General features: G+C 36.9%; 1 protein-coding gene across 7 annotated transcripts in view; it reads right to left on the bottom strand.

Annotated features, from left to right (window-relative positions):
- The window catches only part of LOC140633280 (coiled-coil domain-containing protein 7-like), a 356,022-nt gene that overhangs the window by 87,701 nt on the left and 240,577 nt on the right, over nucleotides 1-27,744 (bottom strand). For all 7 annotated transcript variants that reach the window (XM_072825599.1, XM_072825602.1, XM_072825600.1 and 4 more), the window contains one exon: nucleotides 9,103-9,207. In XM_072825599.1, coding sequence (XP_072681700.1) covers nucleotides 9,103-9,207 — 105 coding nt within the window. Of the gene's footprint in view, nucleotides 1-9,102; nucleotides 9,208-27,744 lie in introns of those variants that run through there.

Below are 27,744 nucleotides of genomic sequence, written 5' to 3'. Positions count from 1 at the left end.
AATAACCAGGGAGGAAATTGAAGCAGTCATCAAAAACCTCCCAAGACACAAGAGTCCAGGGCCAGATGTCTTCCCAGGGGAATTTTATCAAACGTTTAAAGAAGAAACCATACCTATTCTCCTAAAGCTGTTTGGAAAGATAGAAAGAGATGGAGTACTTCCAAATTCGTTCTATGAGGCCAGCATCACCTTAATTCCAAAACCAGACAAAGACCCCACTAAAAGGGAGAATTACAGACCAATACCCCTGATGAACATGGATGCAAAAATTCTCAACAAGATACTGGCCAATAGGATCCAACAGTACATTAAGAAAATTATTCACCATGACCAAGTAGGATTATCCCCGAGACACAAGGCTGGTTCAACACTCATAAAACAATCAATGTGATTCATCATATCAGCAAGAGAAAAACCAAGAATCATATGATCCTCTCATTAGATGCAGAGAAAGCATTTGACAAAATACAGCGTCCATTCCTGATCAAAACTCTTCAGAGTGTAGGGATAGAGGGAACATTCCTCAACATCTTAAAAGCCATCTACGAAAAGCCCACAGCAAATATCATTCTCAATGGGGAAACACTGGGAGCCTTTCCCCTAAGATCAGGAACAAGACAGGGATGTCCACTCTCACCACTGCTATTCAACATAGTACTGGAAGTCCTAGCCTCAGCAATCAGACAACAAAAAGACATTAAAGGCATTCAAACTGGCAAAGAAGAAGTCAAACTCTCCCTCTTCGCCGATGACATAATACTCTACATAGAAAACCGAAAAGTCTCCACCCCAAGATTGCTAGAACTCATACAGCAATTTGGTAGCGTGGCAGGATACAAAATCAATGCCCAGAAATCAGTGGCATTTCTATACACTAACAATGAGACTGAAGAAAGAGAAATTAAGGAGTCAGTCCCATTTACAATTGCACCCAAAAGCATAAGATACCTAGGAATAAACCTCACCAAAGATGTAAAGGACATATACCCTAAAAACTATAGAACACTTCTGAAAAAAATTGAGGAAGACACAAAGAGATGGAAAAATATTCCATGCTCATGGATTGGCAGAATTAATATTGTGAAAATGTCAATGTTACCCAGGGCAATATACACGTTTAATGCAATCCCTATCAAAATACCATGGACTATCTTCAGAGAGTTAGAACAAATTATCTTAAGATTTGTGTGGAATCAGAAAAGACCCCGAATAGCCAGGGGAATTTTAAAAAGAAAACCATATCTGGGGGCATCACATGCCAGATTTCAGGTTGTACTACAAAGCTGTGGTCATCAAGACAGTGTGGTACTGGCACAAAAACAGACACATAGATCAGTGGAACAGAATAGAGAACCCAGAAGTGGACCCCAAACTTTATGGTGAACTAATATTCGATAAAGGAGGAAAGACTATCCATTGGAAGAAAGACAGTCTCTTCAATAAATGGTGCTGGGAAAATTGGACATCCACATGCAGAAGAATGAAACTAGACCACTCTCTTGCACCATACACAAAGATAAACTCAAAATGGATGAAAGATCTAAATGTGAGACAAGATTCCATCAAAATCCTAGAGTAGAACACAGGCAACACCCTTTTTGAACTCGGCCACTGTAACTTCTTGCAAGATACATCCACGAAGGCAAAAGAAAAAAAAGCAAAAATGAACTATTGGGACTTCATCAAGATAAGAAGCTTTTGCACAGCAAAGGATACAGTCAAAAGACTGATACAAAACTCAAAGACAACCTACAGAATGGGAGAAGATATTTGCAAATGACCTATCAGATAAAGGGCTAGTTTCCAAGATCTATAAAGAACTTCTTAAACTCAACACTAAAGAAACAATCCAATTGTGAAATGGGCAAAAGACATGAAGAGAAATCTCACAGAGGAAGACATAGACATGGCCAACACGCACATGAGAAAATGCTCTGCATCACTTGCCATCAGGGAAATACAAATCAAAACCACAATGAGATACCACCTCACACCAGTGAGAATGGGGCAAATTAACAAGGCAGGAAACCACAAATGTTGGAGAGGATGCGGAGAAAAGGGAACCCTCTTACACTGTTGGTGGGAATGTGAACTGGTGCAGCCACTCTGGAAAACTGTGTGGAGGTTCCTCAAACAGTTAAAAATAGACCTGCCCTACGACCTAGCAATTGCACTGTTGGGGATTTATCCCAAAGATACAAATGCAATGAAACGCCAGGACACCTGCACCCCGATGTTTATAGCAGCAATGGCCACGATAGCCAAACTGTGGAAGGAGCCTCGGTGTCCAACGAAAGATGAGTGGATAAAGAAGATGTGGTTTATGTATATAATTGAATATTCCTCAGCTATTAGAAATGACAAATACCCACCATTTGCTTCAATGTGGATGGAACTGGAGGGTATTATGCTGAGTGAAGTAAGTCAGTCAGAGAAGGACAAACATTATATGTTCTCATTCATTAGGGGAATATAAATAATAGTGAAAGGGAATATAAGGGAAGGGAGAAGAAATGTGTGGGAAATATCAGAAAGGGAGACAGAACGTAAAGACTGCTAACTCTGGGAAACGAACTAGGGGTGGTAGAAGGGGAGGAGGGCGGGGGGTGGGAGTGAATGGATGACGGGCACTGGGGGTTATTCTGTATGTTAGTAAATTGAACACCAATAAAAAATAAGTTAAAAAAAAAGAAACCATACCTATTCTACTAAAGCTGTCCCAAAAGATATAAAGGGACGGAATACTTCCAAACTCATTTTATGAGGCTAGCATCACCTTAATCCCAAAACCAGACAAAGACCCCACCAAAAAGAAGAATTATAGACCAATATCCCTGATGAACACAGATGCAAAAATTCTCAACAAGATACAAGCCAATAGGATCCAACAATACATTAAGAAGATTATTCACCATGACCAAGTGGGATTTATCCCCGGGATGCAAGGCTGGTTCAACACTCGTAAAACAATCACATGATAGATCATATCAACAAGAGAAAAAACAAGAACCATATGATCCCCTCAAGAGATGCAGAGAAAGCATTTGACAAAATACAGCATCCATTCCTGATCAAACCTCTTCAGAGTGTAAGGATAGAGGGAACGTTCCTCAGCATCTTAAAAGCCATCTATGAAAAGCCCACAGGAAATATCATTCTCAATGGGGAAACACTGGGAGCCTTTCTCTTAAGATCAGGAACACAATAGGGATGTCCACTCTCACCACTACTATTTAACATAGTACTAGAAGTCCTAGCCTCAGCAATCAGACAACAAAAAGAAATAAAAGGCATTCAAATTGGCAAAGAAGTCAAACTCTCCCTCTTCACAGATGACATGATACTTTACGTCAAAAACCCAAAAAATTCCACCCCAAGATTGCTAGAGCTCTACAGTGATTCAGCAGCATGGCAGGATACAAAACCAATGCCCAGAAGTCAGTGGCATTTCTATACACTAACAATGAGACTGAGGAAAGAGAAATTAAGGAGTCAATTCCATTTACAATTGCACCCAAAAGCATAAGATACCTAGGAATAAACCTAACCAAAGTGGTAAAGGATCTATACCCTAAAAACTAGATAACACTTCTGAAAGAAATTAAGGAAGACACAAAAAGAAGGAAAAATATTCCATGCTCATGGATTGGAACACATCCAATGCAATCCTTATCAAAATACCATGGACTTTTTTCAGAGAGTTGGAACAAATGATTTTAAGATTTGTGTGGAATCAGAAAAGACTCCAAATAGTCAGGGGAATACTGAAAAAGAAAACCAGAGCCGGGGGCATCACAATGCTGGATTTCAAGTTGTACTACAAAGCTGTGATCATCAAGACAGTATGATACTGGCACAAAAACAGACACATATATCAATGGAACAGAATAGAGAACCCAGAAATGGGCCCTCAACTCTGTGGTCAATTAATATTCGACAAAGCAGGAAAGACTATCCACTGGAAAAAGGATAGTCTCTTCAATAAATGGTGCTGGGAAAATTGGACTGCTATGTGCAGAAGAATGAGACTATACCATTCTCTTACACCATACACAAAGATAAACTCAAAATGGATGAAAGATCTTAATGTGAGACAAGATGCCTTCAAAATCCTAGAGGAGGACACAGGCAACACCCGTTTTGAATTTGGCCACAGTAACTCCATGCAAAATACATCCATAAAGGTAAGAGAAACAAAAGCAAAAATGAACTATTGGGACTTGATGAAGATAAAAAGCCTATTCACAGCAAAAGAGACAGTCAACAAAACTAAAAGACAACCTACAGAATGGGAGTAGATATTTGCAAATGACATATCAGGTAAAGGGCTAGTATCCATGATCTATAAAGAACTTAGTAAACTCAACAACAAAGAAACAAACAATTCAATCATGAAATGGGCAAATGACATGAACAGAAATTTCACAGAGGAAGACACAGACATGGCCAACAAGAACATGAGAAAATGCTCTGCATCACTGGCCATCACGGAAATACAAATCAAAACCACAATTAGATACCACCTCACACCAGTGAGAATGGGGAAAACTAATAAAACAGGAAATAACAAATATTGGAGAGGATGTGGAGAAAGGAGAACCCTCTTGCACAGCTGGTGGGAATGTGAACTGCTACAGCCACTCTGGAAAACTCTGTGGAGGTTCCTCAAAGAGTTAAAAATAGATCTGCCCTATGACCCAGCAATTGCACTGCTGGGGATTTACCGCAAAGATATAGATGCAGTGAAACGGCAGGACACCTGCACCCCGATGTTTCTAGCAGCAATGGCCACAATAGCCAAACTGTGGAAGGAGCCTCAGTGCCCATCGAAAGATGAATGGATAAGGAAGATGTGGTCTATGTATACAATGGAATATTACTCAGCCATCAGAAACTTTGAATATGCAGCATTTGCTTCAGCGTGGATGGAACTGGAGGGAATTATGCTGAGTGAAGTAAGGCAATCGGAGAAGGACAAACATTATATGGTCTCATTCATTTGGGGAATATAAAATAGTGAAAGGGAATAAAGGGGAAAGGAGAGAAAATGAGTGGGAATTATCAGTGAGGGTGACAAAATATGAGAGACTCCTAACTCTGGGAAATGAACAAGGAGTAGTGGAAGAGAATGTGGGTGGAGGGATGGGGTGACTGGGTGATGGGCACTGAGGGGGGCACTTGATGGGATGAGCACTGGGTGTTATGCTATATGTTGGCAAATGAACTCCATTAAGAAAATATACAAAAAAAATTTTACCTGCAAAATCATATTGTATACCTAAAACTAATGTAACACCGTGTTTCGACTATACTAAAATATAAAATAAAATAAAATAAAATAAAATAAAATAAAATAAAATAGGTGTCATCTTCTTAAGATTTGTCCCTCTATGACTTCTGAATACTGAGAATGTCTGGTTGTCTAAGCTAATTGGGGAGCCAGGAGCCTGGCTGACAGACATAAAACTTGATTTCTAGGTATGTGGTCCAGGCCCTTTGCTTTTTAGGGAGTTCCTTCCAAGTTGCAAATCTTATTCCAGGGTTGGGACTTACTGCATTGATTTTGTCTTAAGTTTTCCTAATCATTTCAATGTGGGTATTTTCTTGGTTGTCTGATGTATGGGAGTCACTCAATTAATTTTTGGATTTTTCTCAGTGGGATCTGGTCTGTGTTTATCTGTATATCTATTGCGTCTTTGGGAGAAGGAACACCAGGAGCCTCCTATCCTGCCATCCTATTTTCAATCTATAAGTGTTTTCATATTTAATGTAGGTTTCTTTTTTTAAAAGAGATTTTATTTATTTATTCATGAGAGACACAGAGAGAGACAGAGACAGAGACACAGGCAGACGGAGAAGCAGGCCCCATGCAGGGAGCCCGATGTGGGACTCAATCCCGGGACCCCGAGATCATGCCCTGAGCCAAAGGCAGGCCCTCAACCACTGAGCCACCCAGGGCTCCCTAATGTGGGTTTCTTGTAAACAACACATAGTTGAGTTCCTTTTTAAAATAAATTGTGACATCTATCTTTTGATTGGTATATTTAGACCACATCATTTCAAGTAATTATTTTTATACCTGAATTAAGATCTACCAATTTGTTACTTCTTTCTATGCAAGCCCTCCTTCTCTCTCTCTCTCTCTCTCTCTTTTCTCTTTTCTCTTGCCAATGCTGTAAACATGACTTTTTTTTTTCCCTGATATTCACCCTAAGTACCTGATAGGGCTCCTGGAGGAAAATTTCATAAAAGTGTGGAATGTTATATAAGGTTTTGTCCTAGAATATTTTATCAATCCAGTTCATGTTCAGATTTCAGCAATTATTCAATGATACTTTACGTTTTCCTACTCGTTGCTAGATCCGGTTTTGGTTGTTGTTCTCAGTAAGATGTAATTCTCACTATTCATCTATCTGTATAGCTTGGGAGTCACTGTTTGCCCTATGACTTCAGTTCTCTGGTGAAGCTAAGGATTGTTGGATTTCAGTTTTTTCAGCTTTTTCTTGTTTTGAGTATAGGAGTGAGACTTCCAAGTTCTTTCTATGTTAGACTGGAAAGTAGAAGTCTTACATATCTTTGAAAAACAATTCTTCCTAGATAGTGCATTTGTTTTGATACTAATATAAATTCCATAACACTAAAAATGTTGATTTTTAAATTTTGCATTCTTAGTACATACACATAAAATTGTGTTTTGTATAGTTTTATATTCAGTAATCTTAATAAATCAAGTTGATAACTCTAAGATTTTTTTGTAGACTGCAGATTCTTTTAGATTGCAGTAACTGCACTATCATATTGTCTGCAACTGAGAGTTTCATTTCTCCCTTTGAATTTTTAACACTTTTCTTTTCTTCTTAATTTATTATAACAGCTAGGATAACCAGGACAATAATGAGTAGAAATAGTTATATATATATATATACCTATATATAACTATATAATATTTATATATATATCTCATGCCAAATATTGAAGGAAAATAATTTACTGTTCGGTTGTTGAAAAAAGTCTTTTGTATTAAAAAATTTATTAAATTTTTTATTTATTCATGGGAGACACACAGAGAGAGGCAGAGATACAGGCAGAGGGAGAAGCAGGCTTCTGGTAGGGAGCCCAATACATGACTCAGTCCCAGGACCTGGGATCCTGACCTGAGCCAAAGGCAGATGCTCAACTGCTGAGCCACTCAGGTATCCCTCTTTTGTAATTTTTAAAGATATAAATTCTAAATAAAGAAATTTTAGTTCATTTATTTATTGAGATTATGATTTTTATTTAATTAATGAAGTAAAGTGCTACAGTGTTTTTATTCCTGTAAAATTGGTATTAATATTCCCCCTTTCCATTCTGATTTTAGTAATTTGAGTCATTTTTTTTCATCAGTCTAAGTTTTTATCAATTTCATTGATCTAACGAATCCTTTGTGGACAGAATATATTTGGATAATGTTCTTGATCCATTCTGCCAATGTCTGCCTTTTGTTTGGAGAATTGAATCCACTTGTATTTAATTACTCATAAGGAAGAATTTATTGCTGTCATTTTTGACTTGGCTTTTTGTTCCTCATTTCCTCTGATCCTGACCTCTATCATGTTCAGTTGATTTTTTTAAGAATCTATATGTTTTATTTCCTTTTGTTTATATTCTGTAGATATTTTCTTTTTAGTTACCAAGGGGATTATGTATAATTTCTTAAAATTATAACAATCAATCACCAAACTTAACTCCAGCCATATCCAATAACTACTCCTATACAGCTCCATCCCCTTCTTTTTTTACATTAATGTCATAAACTATTTTTATACATTATATGTTCAATGACATAGATTTGGCTATCTTTGTGTATTTTTTCTTTACAATGCTATATAAAATAAGAAGCGGAGGTACAAACCACAATTTCAGTAATACTGGCTTTTATATTTGGCATGTACTTTACTAGAAATGCTTATTTCTTCATATAGCTTAAAGTTATTATTATCCTATCATTTCAACCTAAAAGATTCCCTTTAGTGTTTCCTGTAGGGTGGATCTAGTAGCAATGCCTTGAGCTCCAGGAGATTTCCTATTCTTTGTAGTTTGATTTTGTGTTGGAGCACTCCTTCACACTTTCACCCAATTTTCTTACTATTTTGAAGATTTTTTTTCTTAATTGGCATTCTCTTATTTACTGTAAGCCTTTGTTTATTTCCCGTTGTTCTGACAAAGTTGGATTTGACAGTTTCTGGGGTTTTTTAAAATACTTTTTCTCTCTTTTTTAAAAAAATATTTATTTATTTATTTACTTATGATAGACATAGAGAGAGAGAGAGAGAGTCAGAGACACAGGAGGAGGGGGAAGCAGGCTCCATGCAGGAGCCTGATGTGGGACTCGATCCCAGGTCTCCAGGATCACACCCTGGGCTGCAGGCAGCACTAAACCGCTGCGCCACTGGGGCTGCCCTAAAATGCTTTTTCTAAGATCAAGAACTTGGGGCCTCCTAGTCTATTTTGTTGATGTCTGCCTTATTGTGGTTGTTTGAAAACTGTCTCAGAATACTCAGTTTATATTTTATTGCAAAGTACTTAATCGACTGGCCACACTGGCTTTACACATGTTCTAACTTATTTACACATGTTCTGACATATTTTTCTCACTGTGAGAAACTTCCCAACTTTGTGATAAGTAGATAAAAAAGCAGCCATATTTCCTATCTTGTGAAATCTCCATTTTTAATACATCTTGTTATTCCTATCTTGTGAAAGCTCCATTTTAATATATCTTGTTATTAGAAAAGATGATGTCAGAAATGAAAATTATGTTTTAGAATATATAACATCTAGTTTGCTGTGAACATTCACAATGTAGGGAGAATCTTATATATATTTTTGTTTCATAAACGGGAAAATAAATCTATTAAGCATTAACTAATGAATGCTTGCTTGGTGGATTAATGAGCACATAACAAATTCACCTAAAGATAAATATTGATTGATTGATTAGAATAAAATTAAAGTTGAAAAAGTTTGCCCTATGTTTGAATTTATTTTACAACTATAGATTTGAAATATGTTAACTCTTAAACTGTTTTTCTTGCCCAAACATCATAAATCTCTACTTACCTCTAACTTTATTTAAATCTAATTGATATATTAGATCATTAAGTGATGGATTTATTGCTAGAAGATCTCCTGTATCTTGAAGTTCTGAGGCTGCCTCATTTTTAACTGGAATAATAACAGATTGCCAAATTAGTTGACTTAAAACTAAACTTTTATTTATGGTAAAATTATAGCACATAAAATTAACTTGAAATATTTTACTGGATAGTTATTTAGCCTTATTTTTTAAAAGTTTAAGATTCCAGTTAGTTAATATACAGTATAATATTATTTTCAGGTGCACAATTTAGTGATTCAACACTTACATACAGCACCTGGTGCTCATCACAGGTATACTCCTTAGTCTTATTTACTTCACAATTTAACATACATTACCCAATTAAATATAAATATGCCTAATAATTTTTAAAAGCTGATTAAATATGCCAGATATTATACTAAGTACTTTTCAAATATTACCTTTTTTAATCCTCACAACATTTCTAGGAAGTATTTTATTTCCACTTAACAAATAAGGGAAGTAGAGCTGAGAGAGATTATGAATATTTTAGAAGTTCACATGGCTATTAGCTGCAAAAGCTTGAAATTAATTTTCTTCCTTTCAAATCCAAAATCTATTCTCCAACTAGTAGACTCAAATGTCTACCAGGGCTGAACATGTCATGTGAGTGAAATGGAACTGGTGATGTTTGGAGTGGCATGAATAATGAAGTGAAATGTAAAGTATATTTTTATTAAAAATAAAAAGGCTGTCACTCTTACTGTCTGTTACAAATGCAGGTCTGGTGTTCCCGAGTCATCTAAATTCTCAAGACAAAAAAAAAAAAATTCTCAAGACAATCCAGAAATGAAGATATTTGCAAGGAATTCCAAGATTTTAAAATATTTTCAAAGAATTTAAGAGTTTTAAACATGTTTGTAGGACAAAAGAAATCATCAGCTATTATCGCAAGATATCTACCGAATTTTAGAAAGGATTAATTTTAACACATGGATAGGATTTAAGAGTCAATTGCTAGGTTATATTCCTCTATAAAACATGATTATTTATCAACCAACATATCTATCATCTAGCAACAGGAAAATAAGATCTAAAATCTTGAGGAAATCAGCACTTTCAGAAAAAAATACCAATAAGCAAAATATGTCAGGAAAAGAGTGGAAAGAATAATTAAAAATCACAAAGTAATCTTCTCAAAAGTGTGAGGCCCACATATTTTAATGCATGGAATTCCTTATAATTTTTAAGTAATTAAATTCAATTCCATAGCACATTAAAAGGGAATTTTTATTTCTTTTACAAAGTCAAAATAGTTATCACAAAGATATTGACATTGTTATAGACATAATTGGCATAACCAACAATAAAAAACTGCACATAAATATAATGCAATGAAATATGTCATATATGTAACAATAGATAATAGCTTTATTAAAAATAAAAGAAACAAGTAAAATCAAATTTAATAATATTTGGTAATATTTAAAAAACACATCCAAAATATTATTTCAATATGTAATAAAAATATAATTGATGCGATATTTTTGAATATAAAATTTTCATATTTTTCATGTTTGATATTTCACAGCTGAAAACTTACCTAATCTGGGGAAGGAAACAGACATTCAGATCCAGGAAGCACAAAGAACTCCCATCAAAATCAATAAAAGCAGGCCAATACCAACACATGTTATAATTAAACTGGCAAAATATAGTGAAAAAGAAAAAAAAATCTTAAAAGCAGTGAGATGAAAGAAATCCTTAACTTACAAGGGAAGACCCACTAGGCTAGCTGCAGATTTCTGAACAAAAACTTGGCAAGCCAGAAGGCAGTGACATGATATATTCAACATGCTAAAGGGGAAAAATCCACAAGCAAGAATATTCTATTCGGTAAGGCTATTGTTCTGAATAGGAGAGAGTAAGGTTTCCCAGACAAAAACTAAAGAGGTTCATGACCATTAAATCATCCCTCAAGAAATACTAAAGGGTTCTCTTTGAGTGGAAAGAATTGTCCAGGAGTGACAAGAACAAGAAGGGATCAGAGAAAATCTCCAGAAACAATGATAAAACAAGTAATAAAATAGCAATAAATACATATGTATCAGTAATCACTTTGATTATAAATAGACTAAATGTTGCAATCAAAAGACATAGGGCATCAGAATGGATTAAAAAACAAGACTCTCCTATATGCTGCCTTCAAGAGACTAATTTTTAACCTAAAAACAACTGCAAATTGAGAGAGGGGATGAAGAAATATCTATCATGCAAATAGATGTCCAAAGAAAGCCACAGTAGCCATACTTATATTGGACAAACTAGACATTAAAACAAAGACTGTACAGAGAGACAAAGAAGGACACTATACAATATAAAGAGGACAATGCAAGAAGAAGATCCAATAATTGCAAATTTGTATGCACCAAAAATGAGAACACCCCAGTATATAAAACAATTAATAATAAACATAAAGGAAATCATTGGTAATAATACAATAATAGTAGGAAACTTTAACACCAATTTACATCAATAGACAGATCATCTAAACAGAAAACCAACAAGGAAACAATGACTTTGCATGAAACACTGGACCAGGTGGATCTAACAGATATATTCAGAATATTTCATCCTAAAACAGTAGAATACTCATTCTTTTCAACTGCACATGGACCATTCTCCATAATATATTAGGTCACAAAACAGGCTTGAACAAATACAAAAACTTTGAAATGATATCATGCACATTTTTTGAACACAAAACTATAAAACTGGAAGTCAACCACAGGAAAAAAAGTCTGGAAAAATCCCAAATAGATGGAGATTAAACAACATGCTACTACATAATGAATGGATCAACCAGGAAATATAAAAGGAAATAAAAACTACATGGTCCTTTCCCCCAGTAATATTCTTTCTTGCTTTGATGAAGATCAATTGACCATATAGTTCTGGAATAATTTTTAGGTTTTCTGTTCTGTTTATTTACCTATTTGATATTGTGTCAGTACCACACTGTTGTGATCACTACCGCCTTGTAATATAACTTGAAGTCCAGAATTGTGATCCTCCAGCTTTGCTTTGCTTTTTCAAGATGGCTTTGGCTATTCAGAGTCTTTTATAGTGCCAAGCAAATTTTAGGATTGTTTGTTCTAGCTCTGTGAAAAATTCTGATGGTATTTTATTAGGGATTGCATTAAACTTATAGCTTGCTTTGGGTAGCATAGACATTTTAACAATATTTGTCCTAATCCATGAGCATGGAATATTTTTCCATTTCTTTGTGTCATCTTCAATTTCTTTCATAAGTGTCCTATAGTTTTTCAGAGTGCAGATATTTTACCTCTTTGGTTACGTTTATTCCTAGGTATCTTATGGTTTTGAGTGCAGTTGTAAATGGGATCAATTCCCTGATGCTTCATTATTGGTGGATAGAAATGGAGCAGGTTAAGTGTGTGATTCTTGATTTTGGCTCAGGTCATGATCTCAAGGTCATGAGATCAAGCCCTGTGTCAGGCTTCACACTCACTGGGGAGTCAAATTGAGATACTGTCTCTCTCCCCTACCCTCTACCCTGCTTGCTTGCAATCTCTCTTGGGCTCTCTCTCTCTAAAACAAATAAATAAATACATTTTGAAAAAGAAACGCAACAGAATTCTGTGCATTGATTTTGTATCTTGTGTCTTTACTGAATTTGTTTATCAGTTCTAGTAATTTTTTTGTCTTTTGAGTCTTCTATATAATCATATAATCTGCAAATAATAAAAATATGATTCTCCTTTGCCAATTTTTTTTGCCTCAAAAAGTGACATTTATTCAAAGAAAAAAAAAAAGAAAAAAATGACAATATGTCCATCCCTTGGCTCCTTCCCTCCCCCCTCCTTTGCCAATTTGATGTGTTTCTTTCAACAAACTATGTTGGGTGTTTCCCTCTATTTTTTTTCCTTCCTCTATATTCATCTGTTTTTGTTTCTCAAATCACTATATTGTACACTTGAAATTAATACTGGACTTTTAAAAATATTTTTTATTGAAGTTCAATTTGCCAACATATAGTATAACACCCAGTGATCATCCCATCAAATGCCCCCCTCAGTGCCTGTCACCCAGTCACCCCATCCCCCTGCCCACCTCCCCTTCCACTACTCCTTGTTTGTTTCCCAGAATTAGGAGCCTCTCATGTTTTGTCACTCTCTAATTTTTCCCACTCATTTTCTCTCCTTTCCCCTATAGTCCCTTTGACTATTTTTTATATTCCCCGAATGAGTGAAACCATATAATGATTGTCCTTCTCCAATTGACTTACTTAACTCAGCATAATATTGGACTTTAAGTTAACTAAGTGGAATTTGAATAAAAACTTTAAAAATTCCAGTTATAATTGCATCAAAAAGAATAAAATTCCTAGGAATAAACTTAGCCAAGCAGGTGAAAGACCTGTACTACAAGAACCAAAAAGCATTGATAAAAATAACTGAAGATAACACAAAGTAATGATATTCCACACTCATAAGTGAGGAGAACCAATATTCTTAAAATGTCCACACTACATAAAGCAATCTATAGATTTAATGCAATCCCTATCAAAATATGAACAGCATTTCACAGAACTAGGACATATTATCCTAAAATTTGTATGGAATACAAAGGACCCAGAATATTAAAGCAATCTTGAAAAATAAAAACAAAACTGGATGTGTCGTAATTCCACATCTCAACAGTACATATCTGTAGTAATCAGAACAGACTGGCACAAAGATGGACACATAGATCACTAGAACAAAGAGTACAGAAATAAACCCAGACTTTTTTTAAATAATAAATTTATTTTTTATTGGTGTTCAATTTGACAACATACAGAATAACACCCAGTGCTCATCCCGTCAAGTGCCCGTCAGTGCCCGTCACCCAGTCACCCCCATACCCCCCTCCTCCCCTTCCACCACCTCTAGTTCGATTCCCAAGTTAGGAGTCTTTAGGTTCTGTCTCATTCTCTGACATTTCCTACCCATTTCTTCTCCCTTCCCTTCTATTACCTTTCACTATTATTTATATTCCCCAAATGAATGAGACCATATAATGTTTGTCCTTCTCCGATTGACTTATTTCACTCAGCATAATACCCTCCAGTTCCATCCATGTTGAAGCAAATGGTGGGTATTTGTCATTTCTAATGGCTGAGGAATATTCCATTGTACACATAAACCACATCTTCTTTATCCATTCATCTTTCGTTGGACACCGAGACTCCTTCCACAGTTTGGCTATTGTGGACATTGCTGCTATAAACATTGGGGTGCAGGTGTCCCAGCGTTTCATTGCATCTGTATCTTTGGGGTAAATCCCCAACAGTGCAATTGCTGGGTCGTAGGGCAGGTCTATTTTTAACTCTTTGAGGAACCTCCACACAGTTTTCCAGAGTGACTGCACCAGTTCACATTCCCACCAAAAGTGCAAGAGGGTTCCCTTTTCTCCGCATCCTCTCCAACATTTGTGGTTTCCTGCCTTGTTAGTTTTCCCCATTCTCACTGGTGTGAGGTGGTATCTCATTGTGGTTTTGATTTGTATTTCCCTGATGGCAAGTGATGCAGAGCATTTTCTCATGTGCGTGTTGGCCATGTCTATGTCTTCCTCTGTGAGATTTCTCTTCATGTCTTTTGCCCATTTCACAATTGGATTGTTTGTTTCTTTAGTGTTGAGTTTAAGAAGTTCTTTATAGATCTTGGAAACTAGCCCTTTATCTGATAGGTCATTTGCAAATATCTTCTCCCATTCTGTAGGTTGCCTTTTAGTTTTGTTGACTGTATCCTTTGCTGTGCAAAAGCTTCTTATCGTGATGAAGTCCCAAAAGTTCATTTTTGCTTTTGTTTCTTTTGCCTTTGTGTATGTATCTTGCAAGAAGTTACTGTGGCCGAGTTCAAAAAGGGTGTTGCCTGTGTTCTCCTCTAGGATTTTGATGGAATCTTGTCTCACATTTAGTTCTTTCATCCATTTTGAGTTTATCTTTGTGTGTGGTGCAAGAGAGTGGTCTAGTTTCATTCTTCTGCATGTGGATGTCCAATTTTCCCAGCACCATTTATTGAAGAGACTGTCTTTCTTCAAGTGGATAGTCTTTCCGCCTTTATCGAATATTAGTTGACCATAAAGTCCAGGGTCCACTTCTGGGTTCTCTATTCTGTTCCATTCATCTGTTTTTGTGCCAGTACCACACTGTCTTGATGACCACAGCTTTGTAGTACAACCTGAAATCTGGCATGTGATGCCGCCAGATATGGTTTTCTTTTTTAAAATTCCCCCGGCTATTTATTATTATTATTTATTTTATTTATTTTATTATAATTTATTATTATTATTTATTTATTGGCATATAGCTGTTCATAATATGTTTTAAAATCGTTTGTATTTCCTTGGTGTTGGTAGTGATCTTTCTTTTCTCATTCATGATTTTATTAATTTGAGTCTTCTCTCTCTTCTTTTTAATAAGGCTGGCTAATGGTTTATCTATCTTATTAATTCTTTCAAAGAACCAACTCCTGGTTTGGTTGATCTGTTCCACAGTTCTTCTGGTCTCGATTTCATTGAGTTCTGCTCGAATTTTAATTAACTCTCTTCTTCTGCTGGGTGTAGGATCTATCTGCTGTTTTTTCTCTAGCTCCTTTATGTGTAAGGTTAGCTTTTGTATTTGAGTTCTTTCCAGTTTTTTGAATGGATGCTTGTATTGCGATGTATTTCCCCCTTAGGACTGCTTTTGCTGCATCAAAGATTTTGAACGGTTGTATCTTCATTCTCATTAGTTTCCATGAATCTTTTTAATTCTTCCTTGATTTCCTGGTTGACCCTTTCATCTTTTAGCAGGATTGTCCTTAACCTCCACGTGTTTGAGGTCCTTCCAAACTTCTTGTTGTGATTTATTTCTAATTTCAAGGCATTATGGTCTGAGAATATGCAGGGGACGATCCCAATCTTTTGGTATGGGTTCATACCCGATTTGTGACCCAGTATGTGGTCTATTTGGAGAAAGTTCCATGTGCACTTGAGAAGAATGTGTATTCAGTTGAATTTGGATGTAAAGTTCTGTAGATATCTATGAAATCCATATGGTCCAGCTGGTCCAGCTTCATTTAAAGCTCTCGTTTCTTTGGAGATGTTGTGTTTAGAAGACCTATCGAGTGTAGAAAGCGCTAGATTGAAGTCACCAAGTGTAAGTGTATTATTATCTAAGTATTTCTTCACTTTGGTTATTAATTGGTTTAAATATTTGGCAGCTCCCACATTCGGGGCATATATATTGAGGATTGTTAAGTCCTCTTGTTCGATAGATACTTTAAGTATGATATAGTGTCCCTCTTCATCTCTCACTATAGTCCTCGGGGTAAATTTTAGTCTATCTGATATAAGGATGGCTACCCCTGCTTTCTTTTGAGGACCATTTGAATGGTAAATGATTCTCCAACCTTTTATTTTCAGGTTGTAGGTGTCCTTCTGTCTAAAATGAGTCTGTTGTAGACAGAAAATAGATGGGTCCTGCTTTTTTATCCAGTCTGACACCCTGCGGCTTTTGATGGGGTCATTAAGCCCATTCACGTTCAGAGTTACTATTGACAGATATGAGTTTAGTGTCATCATGCTATCTGTTCAGTCCTTGTTTTTGTGGATTGTTCCACTGGACTTCTTCTTAAGGGGGAATTTTAAGAGTCCCCCTTAAAATTTCTTGCAGAGCTGGTTTGGAGGTCACATATTCTTTCAGTTTCTGCCTGTCTTGGAAGCTCTTTACATCTCCTTCCATTCTGAATGAGAGCCTTGCTGGATAAAGTATTCTTGGTTGCATGTTTTTCTCTTTTAGGACCCTGAATATATCCTGCCAGCCGTTTCTGGCCTGCCTGGTCTCTGTGACAGGAGAGGTCTGCTGTTACCCTAATACTCCTCCCCATAAAAGTCATGGATTTCTTGACTCTTGCTGCTTTAAGGATCTTCTCTTTATCTTTGGAATTTGCAAGCTTCACTACAAATGTCGAGGTGTTGAACGGTTTTTATTGATTTTGGGGGGGGGATCTCTCTATTTCCTGGATCTGAATGCCTGTTTCCCTTCCCAGATTAGGAAAGTTTTCAGCTAGGTTTTGTTCAAATATATATTCTGGACCTCTGTCCCTTTTGGCATCCTCGGGAACCCCAATTAAACGTATGTTTTTCTTCCTCAGACTGTCATTTATCCCTTAATCTATTCTCATGGTCTTTTAATTGTCTCTTTTTTCCTCAGTTTCCCTCTTTGCCATCAACTTGTCTTCTATGTCACTCACTTGTTCTTCCACCTCGTTAACCCTCCTCGTTAGGAATTCTAGTTTCAATTGCATCTCATTCAATTGATTTTTAATTTCTGCCTGATTAGATCTAAATTCTGCAGTCATGAAGTCTCTTGAGTCCTTTATGCTTTTTTCTAGAGCCACCAGTACCTTTATAGTAGTGCTTCTGAAATGGCTTTCTGGCATTGAATTGTAATCCAGATGTTGTAACTCTGTGGGAGAGAGGACTGCTTCTGATTCTTTCTTTTGAGGTGAGGTTTTCCTTCTAGTCATTTTGCTCAGTGCAGAGTGGCCAAAAACAAGTTGTATTGAGAAAAGGAGAAAAAGAGAGGAGAGAAAGAAGGAAAGAAAAGAGAAAAAGAAAAAGGGAAGAAAGAAAGAGAAAAAGAGATAGAAAAAGAAAGAAACGGAAAAAAGGGGTGGGGGAAGAAAACAGAAATCAAAAAGCACAAAAATAAAAAAAAAAGAAAAGAAAAAGAAAGAAACACCGGGGAGTATCTTCTGATTCTGTATACTTTAAGTCCCTTGACTTCCCCGGAACTTGTCCGTCTAGGTGGTCTTCTGGGGGAGGGGCCTGCTGTGCTGATTTTCAGGTGTTAGCACTTGGGGGAGCTGCTCAGCCCCCTGCCTGGTGCAGGGCTCAGTGGGGGTTGTTTACCCCGTGAGGCCCCTGGAGGAACAACCGCAGTGGCGGGGCCAGCTCTGCAGCCCTGGAGTCAGCCCCCGCAGTAGCTCCAGAGCTCTCCGTCTGCAGGGCCTGGAGGCTCCGGGCCGGGCCGCTGATCTGCTCAGCTGGGGCAGGAGCGTCCTTGCTGTCCTGGGCCCTCCTGGCCTCTGCCTGTCCCGGGGGAGGCCGGATCCTGGGCTGTGTCCCGGCGCCCTGTGCTCCGGGGCCTTCGCTGTTGGATTCACGCTCCCGCCCGGCAGCCTCCTCCGCGGAGCCGCCGCCCGAGCCCCCCCAGCTGCTCCCGCCCCGCAGCCCCCTCCGCGGAGCCGCCCCCGACCCCCCCCAGCTGCTCCCGCCCCGCAGCCCCCTCCGCGGAGCCGCCCCCGAGCCCCTCCGAGCTGCTCCGGGTCCCGCCGTGCCCGCTGCAGCCCTTAGGGAGCTCGGCGCACTCTCCCGGGGCGCAGGTGTCTGTTAGTGTCCCTGGGAGCCCGAGGGCATCCCCGCCCTCCTGGGTCCTGCTCCAACTCCCTGCGACCCCCTTTCCGCCCGGGAAGGTCGGTGCAGCTCCTGCTCCTCCGGGATGGGGCTCTCCTGTCCTGGGGACACTCGCCCCGGCCTCAGCCCGGCTCCTCGCGGGCCCCTCCCCCTCGGAGGCCTTTTGTTTCTTTATTTCTTTTTCCCCGTCTTCCTACCTTGATAGAAGCGTGAACTCTTCTCACTGTAGCATTCCAGCTGTTCTCTCTTTAAATCTCAGGCCGAATTTGTATATTTTCAGGATGATTTGAAGGTTATCTAGGTAATTTGGTGGGGACAGGTGATTTGGGGACCCTAGTCTTCCACCTCCCATACAAAGCATTTTTTTTTTAGCATTTTTAAATTTAATGCAATTCCTATCTAAATACCAGTGGCATTTTCACAGAACGAGAACAAATAATGCTAAAATTTGTATGGAAACCTCAAAAGACCAGGAATTACCAAAGCAATTTTGAAAAAGATAAAAACTGGAGGTATCCCAGATTTCAAAATACACTACAAATCTAGTAATCACAACAGTACGGTACTGCACAAAAATAGACACATTGATCATTGGAACAGAATAAAGAGTCCACATTTTTGTGGTCAGTTAATCTACAATAAAGTATGTAAGAATATTCAGTGGGAAAAAGGTAGTATCTCTCAACAAATGTTGAGAAAACTGGACAGCTTTCTCACATCACACACACAAAAAAGTTCAAAATGGATTAATGGCCCAAATGTTGAGACTTGAAACCATAAAATTCCTCGAAGAAAATAGAGGCAGTAATTTCTTTGAAATTATACTCAGGTATAGAAATATTTTTCTAGAAAAGCAAAATTAAACTGTTGGGACACACCAGAATAAAAGGATTTTGTACATCAACGAAAACAAAGAGGCATCCTATTAAATGGGAGAAGATATTTGCAAATGATGTGTCTAAGAAGGAATTAATATCCAATGTATATAAAGAATTTATACAACACAACACCAAAAGAAATCCCCAAATAATCCAGTTTTAAAATGACAGAGGAAATTAATAGACATTTTATCAAAGAAGACATGAATATGGCTAACAGACATATGATTAGTTGCTCATCATAACTAATAATCAGGGACATGCAAATCAAAACCACAATGAAGTATCACCTCACACCTGTCAAAATGGCTAAAATCAAAAATACAAGAAATAATAAGTATTGGCAAGGATGAGGAGAGAAAGGAACTTTCATTTGCTGTTGGAGGGAATACAAACTGGTGCAACCATTGTGGAAAATAGTCTGAGATACTTTAAAAAATTAAAAATAGTAGTACCTTATGATCCAGTAATTCCACTACTTGATATTTACCCCAAAAAATGAAAACACTAATTCCAAGAGACATATGCACCTGTATGTTTATTGCAGCATTATTTACAATAGCCATGATATCAAAGCAACTGGGATGTCCACTGATAGATGAATGGATAAAGAAGTGATATAGATAGATAGATATAGATATATACACAATGCAGTATTATTCAGCCATAAAAAAGAATGAAATTTTTCCATTTACAACTATGTGAATGTATCTAGAGAGTATAATGGTAAGTCAAAGAAGTCAGTCAGAGAAAGACCATATGATTTCACTCATATGCAGAATTTAAGAAACAAAGAAAAACAGAGACAAACAAAAACCTAGGCTCTTGGTGATTGCCAGAGGGGAAGTACGTGGGTAGGTGAGTGAAATAGTCAAAGGGGATTAAGAGTACTCATATTGTGATGAGCACTGAGTAATGCATAGAATTGTTGAATCACTGAAGCTAATAAAACACCATGTTAATTATACTTTAGTAAGAGGGATTAATTTATATTTTATTTCAATGTTTGTTTCTTCATGGAAATAATCTATAATATAAATCAGTCTTTTGAACAGGGGAAATATAAATCTCACATTTTATTTTTTCCATTTGTCTTAATACCATTTGGTAAACAATTTTTTTATATGACCAGTTTTCTTTTAATGTATCATATGTTTTTTTTTTAAGATTTTATTTATTTATTCATGAGAGAGAGGGGGAGGGCAGAGACACAGGCAGAGGGAGAAGCAGGCTCCATGCAGGGAGCCCGATGTGGGACTGGATCCTGGGTGTCCAGGATCACGCCCTGGGCCAAAGGCAGCACTAAACCGCTGAGCCACCCCGGCTGCCCTTATATGGTATTTTTTTTACTAATTTCTAGAATTTCTAGTCTGCTCCATTGATCTGAGTGTTTATTAGTCATTATTGAAACTTTTTAATGTGTAATTATATCGGGAATCCCTGGGTGGCTCAGAGAATCCCTGGGTGGCTCAGCAGTTGATAATAACAAGTGTAGTAGTACCCCCTTACCCATGGAGGGTATGTACCAAGGCCCCCAGTGGATGTCTGAAATTGCAGTACCAAACCTTATATATACCATGTGTTTTCCTACATATATATATATACCTATGATAAAGTTTAATTTATAAATTAGGCACAGAAGAGATTAACAACAATAAATTATAAGAACATAGGACAATTATAACCACATATTATAATAAAAGTTAAGTAAATGTGAATGCTCTCTCAAATACCATACTGTACTCACCCTTCTTTTTGTGATGAAATGATAAAATGCTAAGTGATGAGATGAAGTGAGGTGAATGACTTAGGCACTATAATTAGTGTTAGGCAACTACTGACCTTCTGATTAAATTTCAGAAGAATGATCACCTGCTTCCAGATCATGGTTACCAGACTAGGGTAACTGAAACCATGGAAAGTAAAGCTCCAAATAAGGGGAAACTACTGTGGATCAACTGTAAGAAATTCTGATAGCAACAGAGAAATGATAGCAAGAGAAAGGAAGAGCAAAAGAAGGATTTGCATGAGAAATTGAGGAAACAGTTTCATTAGTTCAAAGTTGAATACAATCAGATACTTCCAAGGTTTTCTCTAGTTCTCTTTGGGTCATAGCAAGATAAAGAGGTAGATTATCTAGGTTTGAAGTCCATCTTTAATTATGATATTTAGGCAAGTTACACCATGTCTCACTGTTCTCATTTCTTAAGTGGTGATAATAATAATACTTCCCTCATAGAGCCTCTGCATGCATAACTTATTGTTTGATAGTAAATGTTTAATATGTAACAAATGTTTGATATTATTATTATTGTTTTTGTTTTAAAAGTCTGCATATAAAAATCATAATTGGTTAGTTTGGTATATATTTGTAACTATATTCCAAATTAATTTTTCTGAATATGAATACTTATGTGACTTAAAGTTATTTTTAATATTGTATATACTAAGCACTTCCACTTGGACAATCATGTGTTTCTCAATTTGAGGATGATCTTTTGAGTTAGAGTCTACTGGCAAAAGATTTTTTTTTTCTGGCAAAAGATTTTTATCTGACATCTGAGGCACCTACCTTCTCATCTACAAAATAGATGCTTGAAATACATTAAAGAGAAGCCTCCATCTATGTACATTTAATCTAAAAGCATTCTGAAATACAATGACGTATTTATTTCCTCATTTCATTAAATTGGTGATTCTCCATATTAAATTGCAAAGCTAAGTAACCATTAGTTAGATCTTTGTAATTTGTAAGAAATTTAGCATGTATGAATAAATTATTGAAGTAAATACAAGTAGTCACCCCTTTCTTTCACCTAACTAGAAAAATTCAGGAATAAAATATATACTTACATACATATGTATATAAATGTATTTTATATATATGTACAAATATATTTATAATAACAAACATAGGAGGTTAGGAACAGGGGCCTGAGACCAAGATAGGTAAAAAGGTGTTAACTCTCTGGGGAAATATAGATATTGCAATACTTCAGAATCATAGAAATACAAATATTTAATGCCATTGATACATATTTTGAAATACTTAGAGGTTTTTTAAGTCATTATATATTCCTACTGTTAATACTGACAACCAATACAACTTCACAATTTCTATCTTTTGCCAATTTCTGTATTAGACTGCTTGTTCCTTTTATATATTTTATGTATTAACCTTTTGATATTGTATTATAGTCACAAGACAGTAGTAAAGAGAAATCCTTTTTTAAAAGATTTTATTTATTCATTAGAGACACAGAGAAAGGCAGAGACATAGGCAGAAGGAGAAGCAGGCTCCCTGTGGGGAGCCTGATGTGGGACGTGAGATCTCGACCTGAGCCAAAGACAGATCCTCAACCACTGAGCCACCTAGGTGCCCCAAGAAATCCTTTTTTTGGGAAGAACTTGGAGCAGTACATCCTGGGTCTCCTATATGTAGAACTAGAGATTGTCTAAGATTTAAATATACATTGATTTGGGGTTAGAAGCTAATAGATTTGGCCAGGTGGTCAGGAACTTGGGAAAACAGAGATTGAAAAAAAATGACAAGAATCTTGGGGACATGTATGTCTATGACTCCCTAGAATAGGATGTGAGTGCATAAAGATGTAATTTATTCTTAAAATGTACACAAGAAGGTATTTATTAAAGGGTAATCTCTCAACTACATGCCCTGTCCTATGAATGTCAGTTAGCCTTACTCCTCTGCTACACTGGGGCTTATTTCACGGACCTAGAGTACCAAGAAGCCATGGTAGCAATGATGAAACATCTGCAGAGACTTAATAATACAGAGTTTTCCTCACTAAGAATTCTGGATTCTGACACTGCTGAGTGCTTAACTTGTCAAGAGCATAGGACAAAACTGAGCTTTTCAATATAACATCATTTTCCAGAAGGAACAGGAAACCACCCAGTGGTAAATGGGTTACACTAAACTTTCTACCACAGACAGGGCAGTGATTTGCCCTCAGTGGATTAGATATATATTTGAGGTACAAATTCACTTTTCCTGCCTATAGAATTTCTTCCAGTATCATTATCTATTAATTTGAAGAATATCTTTTCCACTTCTATAGTATTGTATACAACATCATCTCCAACAAGAGACATGTTTTGTGGAAAATGATGTTTAATAATGGGTTTTACCTATGAAAATTATTGGTATCAGTAGAAGCTCCACTACTCAGAAGCAGTAACTTTTATGAAAGTGTAAAATGGCTGGGTGAATTCTGAAACACTGCAGTGCTGATATACAGAATACAATGTATGACTTAGACCAGATGCCAATATACAGCCCTATTTACTCCATAGCCTAACCTTATATCCCTAACAACTAATAACTCACTTAAATAATTTTCACATTATTTCCCAATGACCTTCGTTAAGTGGATTACAGAGGTCCTTGTGCCCAGTGGAAGAAATGTCCTACTAAAGAAATTGTCATGCATCCAATAAACTACTAGCTGTGATTGCCCTCTTGATATTTGGGACCCCTATGCCACTAAATCAATAGACAGACAAAGAGATTACTGATTGGTCACAGGATTGATACCAATAATCAACAGGGAATTGAGTTTATCTTAATTAGTGAAGGCAAAAAAAACTATATTCAGAACCCAAGGGATTCACTGAGTCACTGCATAACACTCCCTTGCACAAAAGTCATGATAATGGAAAAATGCAGCAACCTAATAAAAAAAATATCAAGTTATCAATTATTAGAAGATAATAATTGGGCTACCTCTAGATATATCCTATTTAGGAGATGGTGGCAAAGATGAGAATATGGAAGTGTGATGTGCAAAAACAGCTATGGTAACTAACTGCCTTCATAACTAGTTATAGAAGTGGCAACTGTAGCAGCAAAGTTTATGTTCATTAATTGTTTTTATCACACTACTCCCCTTCTTCTCTTCTGCCACTTTATATGAAGAATACTGGTGGTGAACAATGCTTTAGGTTACATATGGGAGTGAGACCATATTGATACTATTCTGTAATTATGTGGATTCTATTTTTTCTTTCTCTAAGATTTTATTTAAATTCCACTTAGTTAATATGCAATGTAATATTACTTTCAGGTATAGAATTCAGTGATTCATTATTTACAAAAAAACACCCAGTGCTCATCACAATAAGTGCCCTCCTTAATACCCATCACTCATTTAACCCATCTTCCTGCTCACTTCTCTTCCATTTGTTATCTATACTTAAGAGTCTGTTTCCTGGTTTGGCTCTCTCTTTTTCCCCTCTTTCATTTGTTTCTTAAATTCCAGATGACTGAAATCAAATGGATTTTAATAGACCCTAATGTTCCTTAAGTTAAATACATAAATTCATCACATGGATGAAGAATAAAATGAAGATTTTGAGGGGGAAAAGATGGGCAATTTTCTCTAGTTATCTATAAGTCCTCAAAAGCCAACACACATGGAATTCATCAATTAGTCCCTTGCACTTTGGTTTCCAGTTGAGTTCAGCCAATAAAATCATTGGCTGACAATACAGTTCAGATCATAGTGATAATCGCTATTTATAGAAAGAGATCAGAGAAAGAAAGGACAATGAGTCCAAGGGGGATATTAAAATGGTAAATCAGTTAGGTCGAACCATAAGAACTTGCCATTGTTGCAGGTAAGAAATGGTCAAATATTGGCAATTGCATATAGTTGTTCTAAAATAAAGGGAAATAGTAAAACTACTGCCAAAAATTCTAAATAGTGATTGCCACAAGAGGATATGGAATTATGAAAGATATACTGAAGATTTTATGTGAAGCAGTACTCTATTTCTTGATCTCCATAGAGGTTGCCCTAGTTTTTAAAAATATAATTGTTAAAATTTATACACAAGTCTTATGAAATACCCTGTGTTATATTTCACAACAAAAGCAATTTAGAAATGAGTTAAAGATATTTTCAGTATTAGTTGCTCTAGAATATTTTGTTCTGGCATCTCTTTCAATGCTTCCTTCAACTTCTGAACTACAAGAGATATTTGTAATTCACTTAAAAAACTATACATTTAAAAACCTATATATTGAAACTACACAGCAGCATTTCCTCTCAGTATTATAATGTGATGAGCACATGGCCACAGTACAGTAACAATGAATTATTATAGACTATATGGTTAAAGTACAGACATATAGACAGTACTTTTTCTGAGTATATGTGTGAAAATCTTGTTTCATAAATAAACCTAGTTAATAAACACATTTGAACTTACTATTCAATTTTATTATGGTATATATATTTTAGGGAAAAGTTTAAATTCTTTAAAAAATAGTTGAAAAAATAGCAAGAGGAAAAAATTATCAATCCAAAAGAATGCAAGAAAGAAATCTACAAAATATGGGGTAAATTGAAATTTAAAAAAGGAAACTTTCAATTTCTGCTTTGGGATAAGGAGACTGGAAATTGTTACTCCATTTATAAAGTAAAAATCTAAAAAAATGGAAAAATCAGTGCTTTTTAGGTCCTTCATAGAAGTAAAGTCACAGGTAACCTGCTGTCTCCAAAACTGGAGAGACAGAGAGGCACATACAGAGAATCAGAGCTTAACAGAAGGAAATTTTATGAGTAGAAACTTCTGTGGGACCTAGTACTGGGGCAAGAAAATTGAACTGCATTTGATAAATTGGTGGAAGCTTAGTGTGGATAGCTATGAGAGATAAAAACAAACAAACAAACAAACACCTCCAGGAGGGTGCCCAGTCATAGTGGATCTCCCATACTTCTGTGAGTTTTGCTTCAGGGAGCTCTACCAGGTTCTCACAATGAATACTGGAGAAAATCCACTCTGGTTTTCAAAAAAAGGATAAGAGAAGTAACCATTTTGAAATACCAGAGCACCCTGCTCTTCTTTAAAAGACCTTCCCTCAGGAAAAACTATTTTACCAGAGCCAAATCTGCTGGAGTTTTATTAGAATCTAACCACCTTGGATGATGGGAAATACCCAACTCCAATCTCTCTGGTCTTCCACCTAAGAGGATGAAAATACCCAACTCCAGGCCACTCTAGAAATTCTAGTGCCACGGAAGTGGGGGCAACTGAGGAGAACTGGTGGAGTTGATAGTACAGGGACATAGGCTCACAAATAGAATGAGATGTAATAATAAGACCATCAAACACTCTCTCTTCTTGCATGCCTTTATCATTAAAGATCTATTTACTGGAGCTCCTTTCCCCAGTATATCATGTTTAACTTACAACAAAAATTCTAAGGCACAGTAAAAGATAAAAATTATAGTTTAAAGAGACAAAAGCATCAGAATGATGCTCAGAGATGGCAGGGATATTGGAATTATCAGAATATTATTAATATACAAAGGACTCTAATAGAAAAAGTAGACAACATGCAAGAAAAGATGGGCAATGTAAGCACAGAGGTGGAAATTCTAAGAACAAATAAAAAATAAATGCTAGAAAGAAATTAATGTTAAAGTAGATAGCAGAATAAGAGGTTACAGACCTTTTCCATGCACAGAAACAATGATTTGACAATCATCCACACATAAAAATACCTTCATATGAATTCTGAAATCTAGATGAGAGATAACAGCACCTGGATAGAGCACAAAAATAAGAAAAGACACACTAAAGAGGGGAGGCCAGACAGTTTCACTTAACTCATTTCACCCTTTCCCCAAGCCTATGCAGTACTATGTCAAGAGAGATTTCCTTGTATTTAAGAGCTCTCCTGGAAGGAAAGAAAATGAAATGAGTGTCTGACTTCACTACTACCCCTGGTACCAGGCCTACTAAAGTGAGACCTGGTACCAGGTTGGCCCCTGAGGATCCAGGCTCTGGGTCCACCTCCAAAGATCCCAGTGCCAGGCCCACTTTAGCAGATTCAAGCTCTAGGTCTGCCTGCAGACCTGGACTCCAGGCTAATCCATGTGGTCCCTGGTACCAAGCTGGTCTCCATAGACACAACCTTTAGGCCTGTACTGTTGATCCAGTCTCAAAGACTACACTATTGGAAGCTGGTATCAGGCTGGTGTCCACAGACCCAGACTCTGGACCTGTTCCCATGGGCCAAGGTATCGGATTCCAGGTCCACCCCTGTGACTCAGGTGAAAAGTCAAGTGCAGTGGACCCTGGTGCCAAACCAGCCTCTAGGGACTGTTTGCAGATCTACCCCACTACCAAGACAGTCACAGCAGACCCACATGCCATACTACCTCCAATGGATCCAGGCTCCAGAACTTCCTCTGCAGACCCAAACACTAGACAGATTCATAGACCCAGGCTCCAGTGGGCCTGGTGCCAATTTGACTCCTGAAGATGCAT

The sequence above is a fragment of the Canis lupus genome, chromosome 5 (assembly GCF_048164855.1).
Source record: "Canis lupus baileyi chromosome 5, mCanLup2.hap1, whole genome shotgun sequence".
NCBI classification, from domain to species: Eukaryota; Metazoa; Chordata; class Mammalia; order Carnivora; family Canidae; genus Canis; species Canis lupus.
This window is presented reverse-complemented; position numbering and strand designations above follow the sequence as displayed.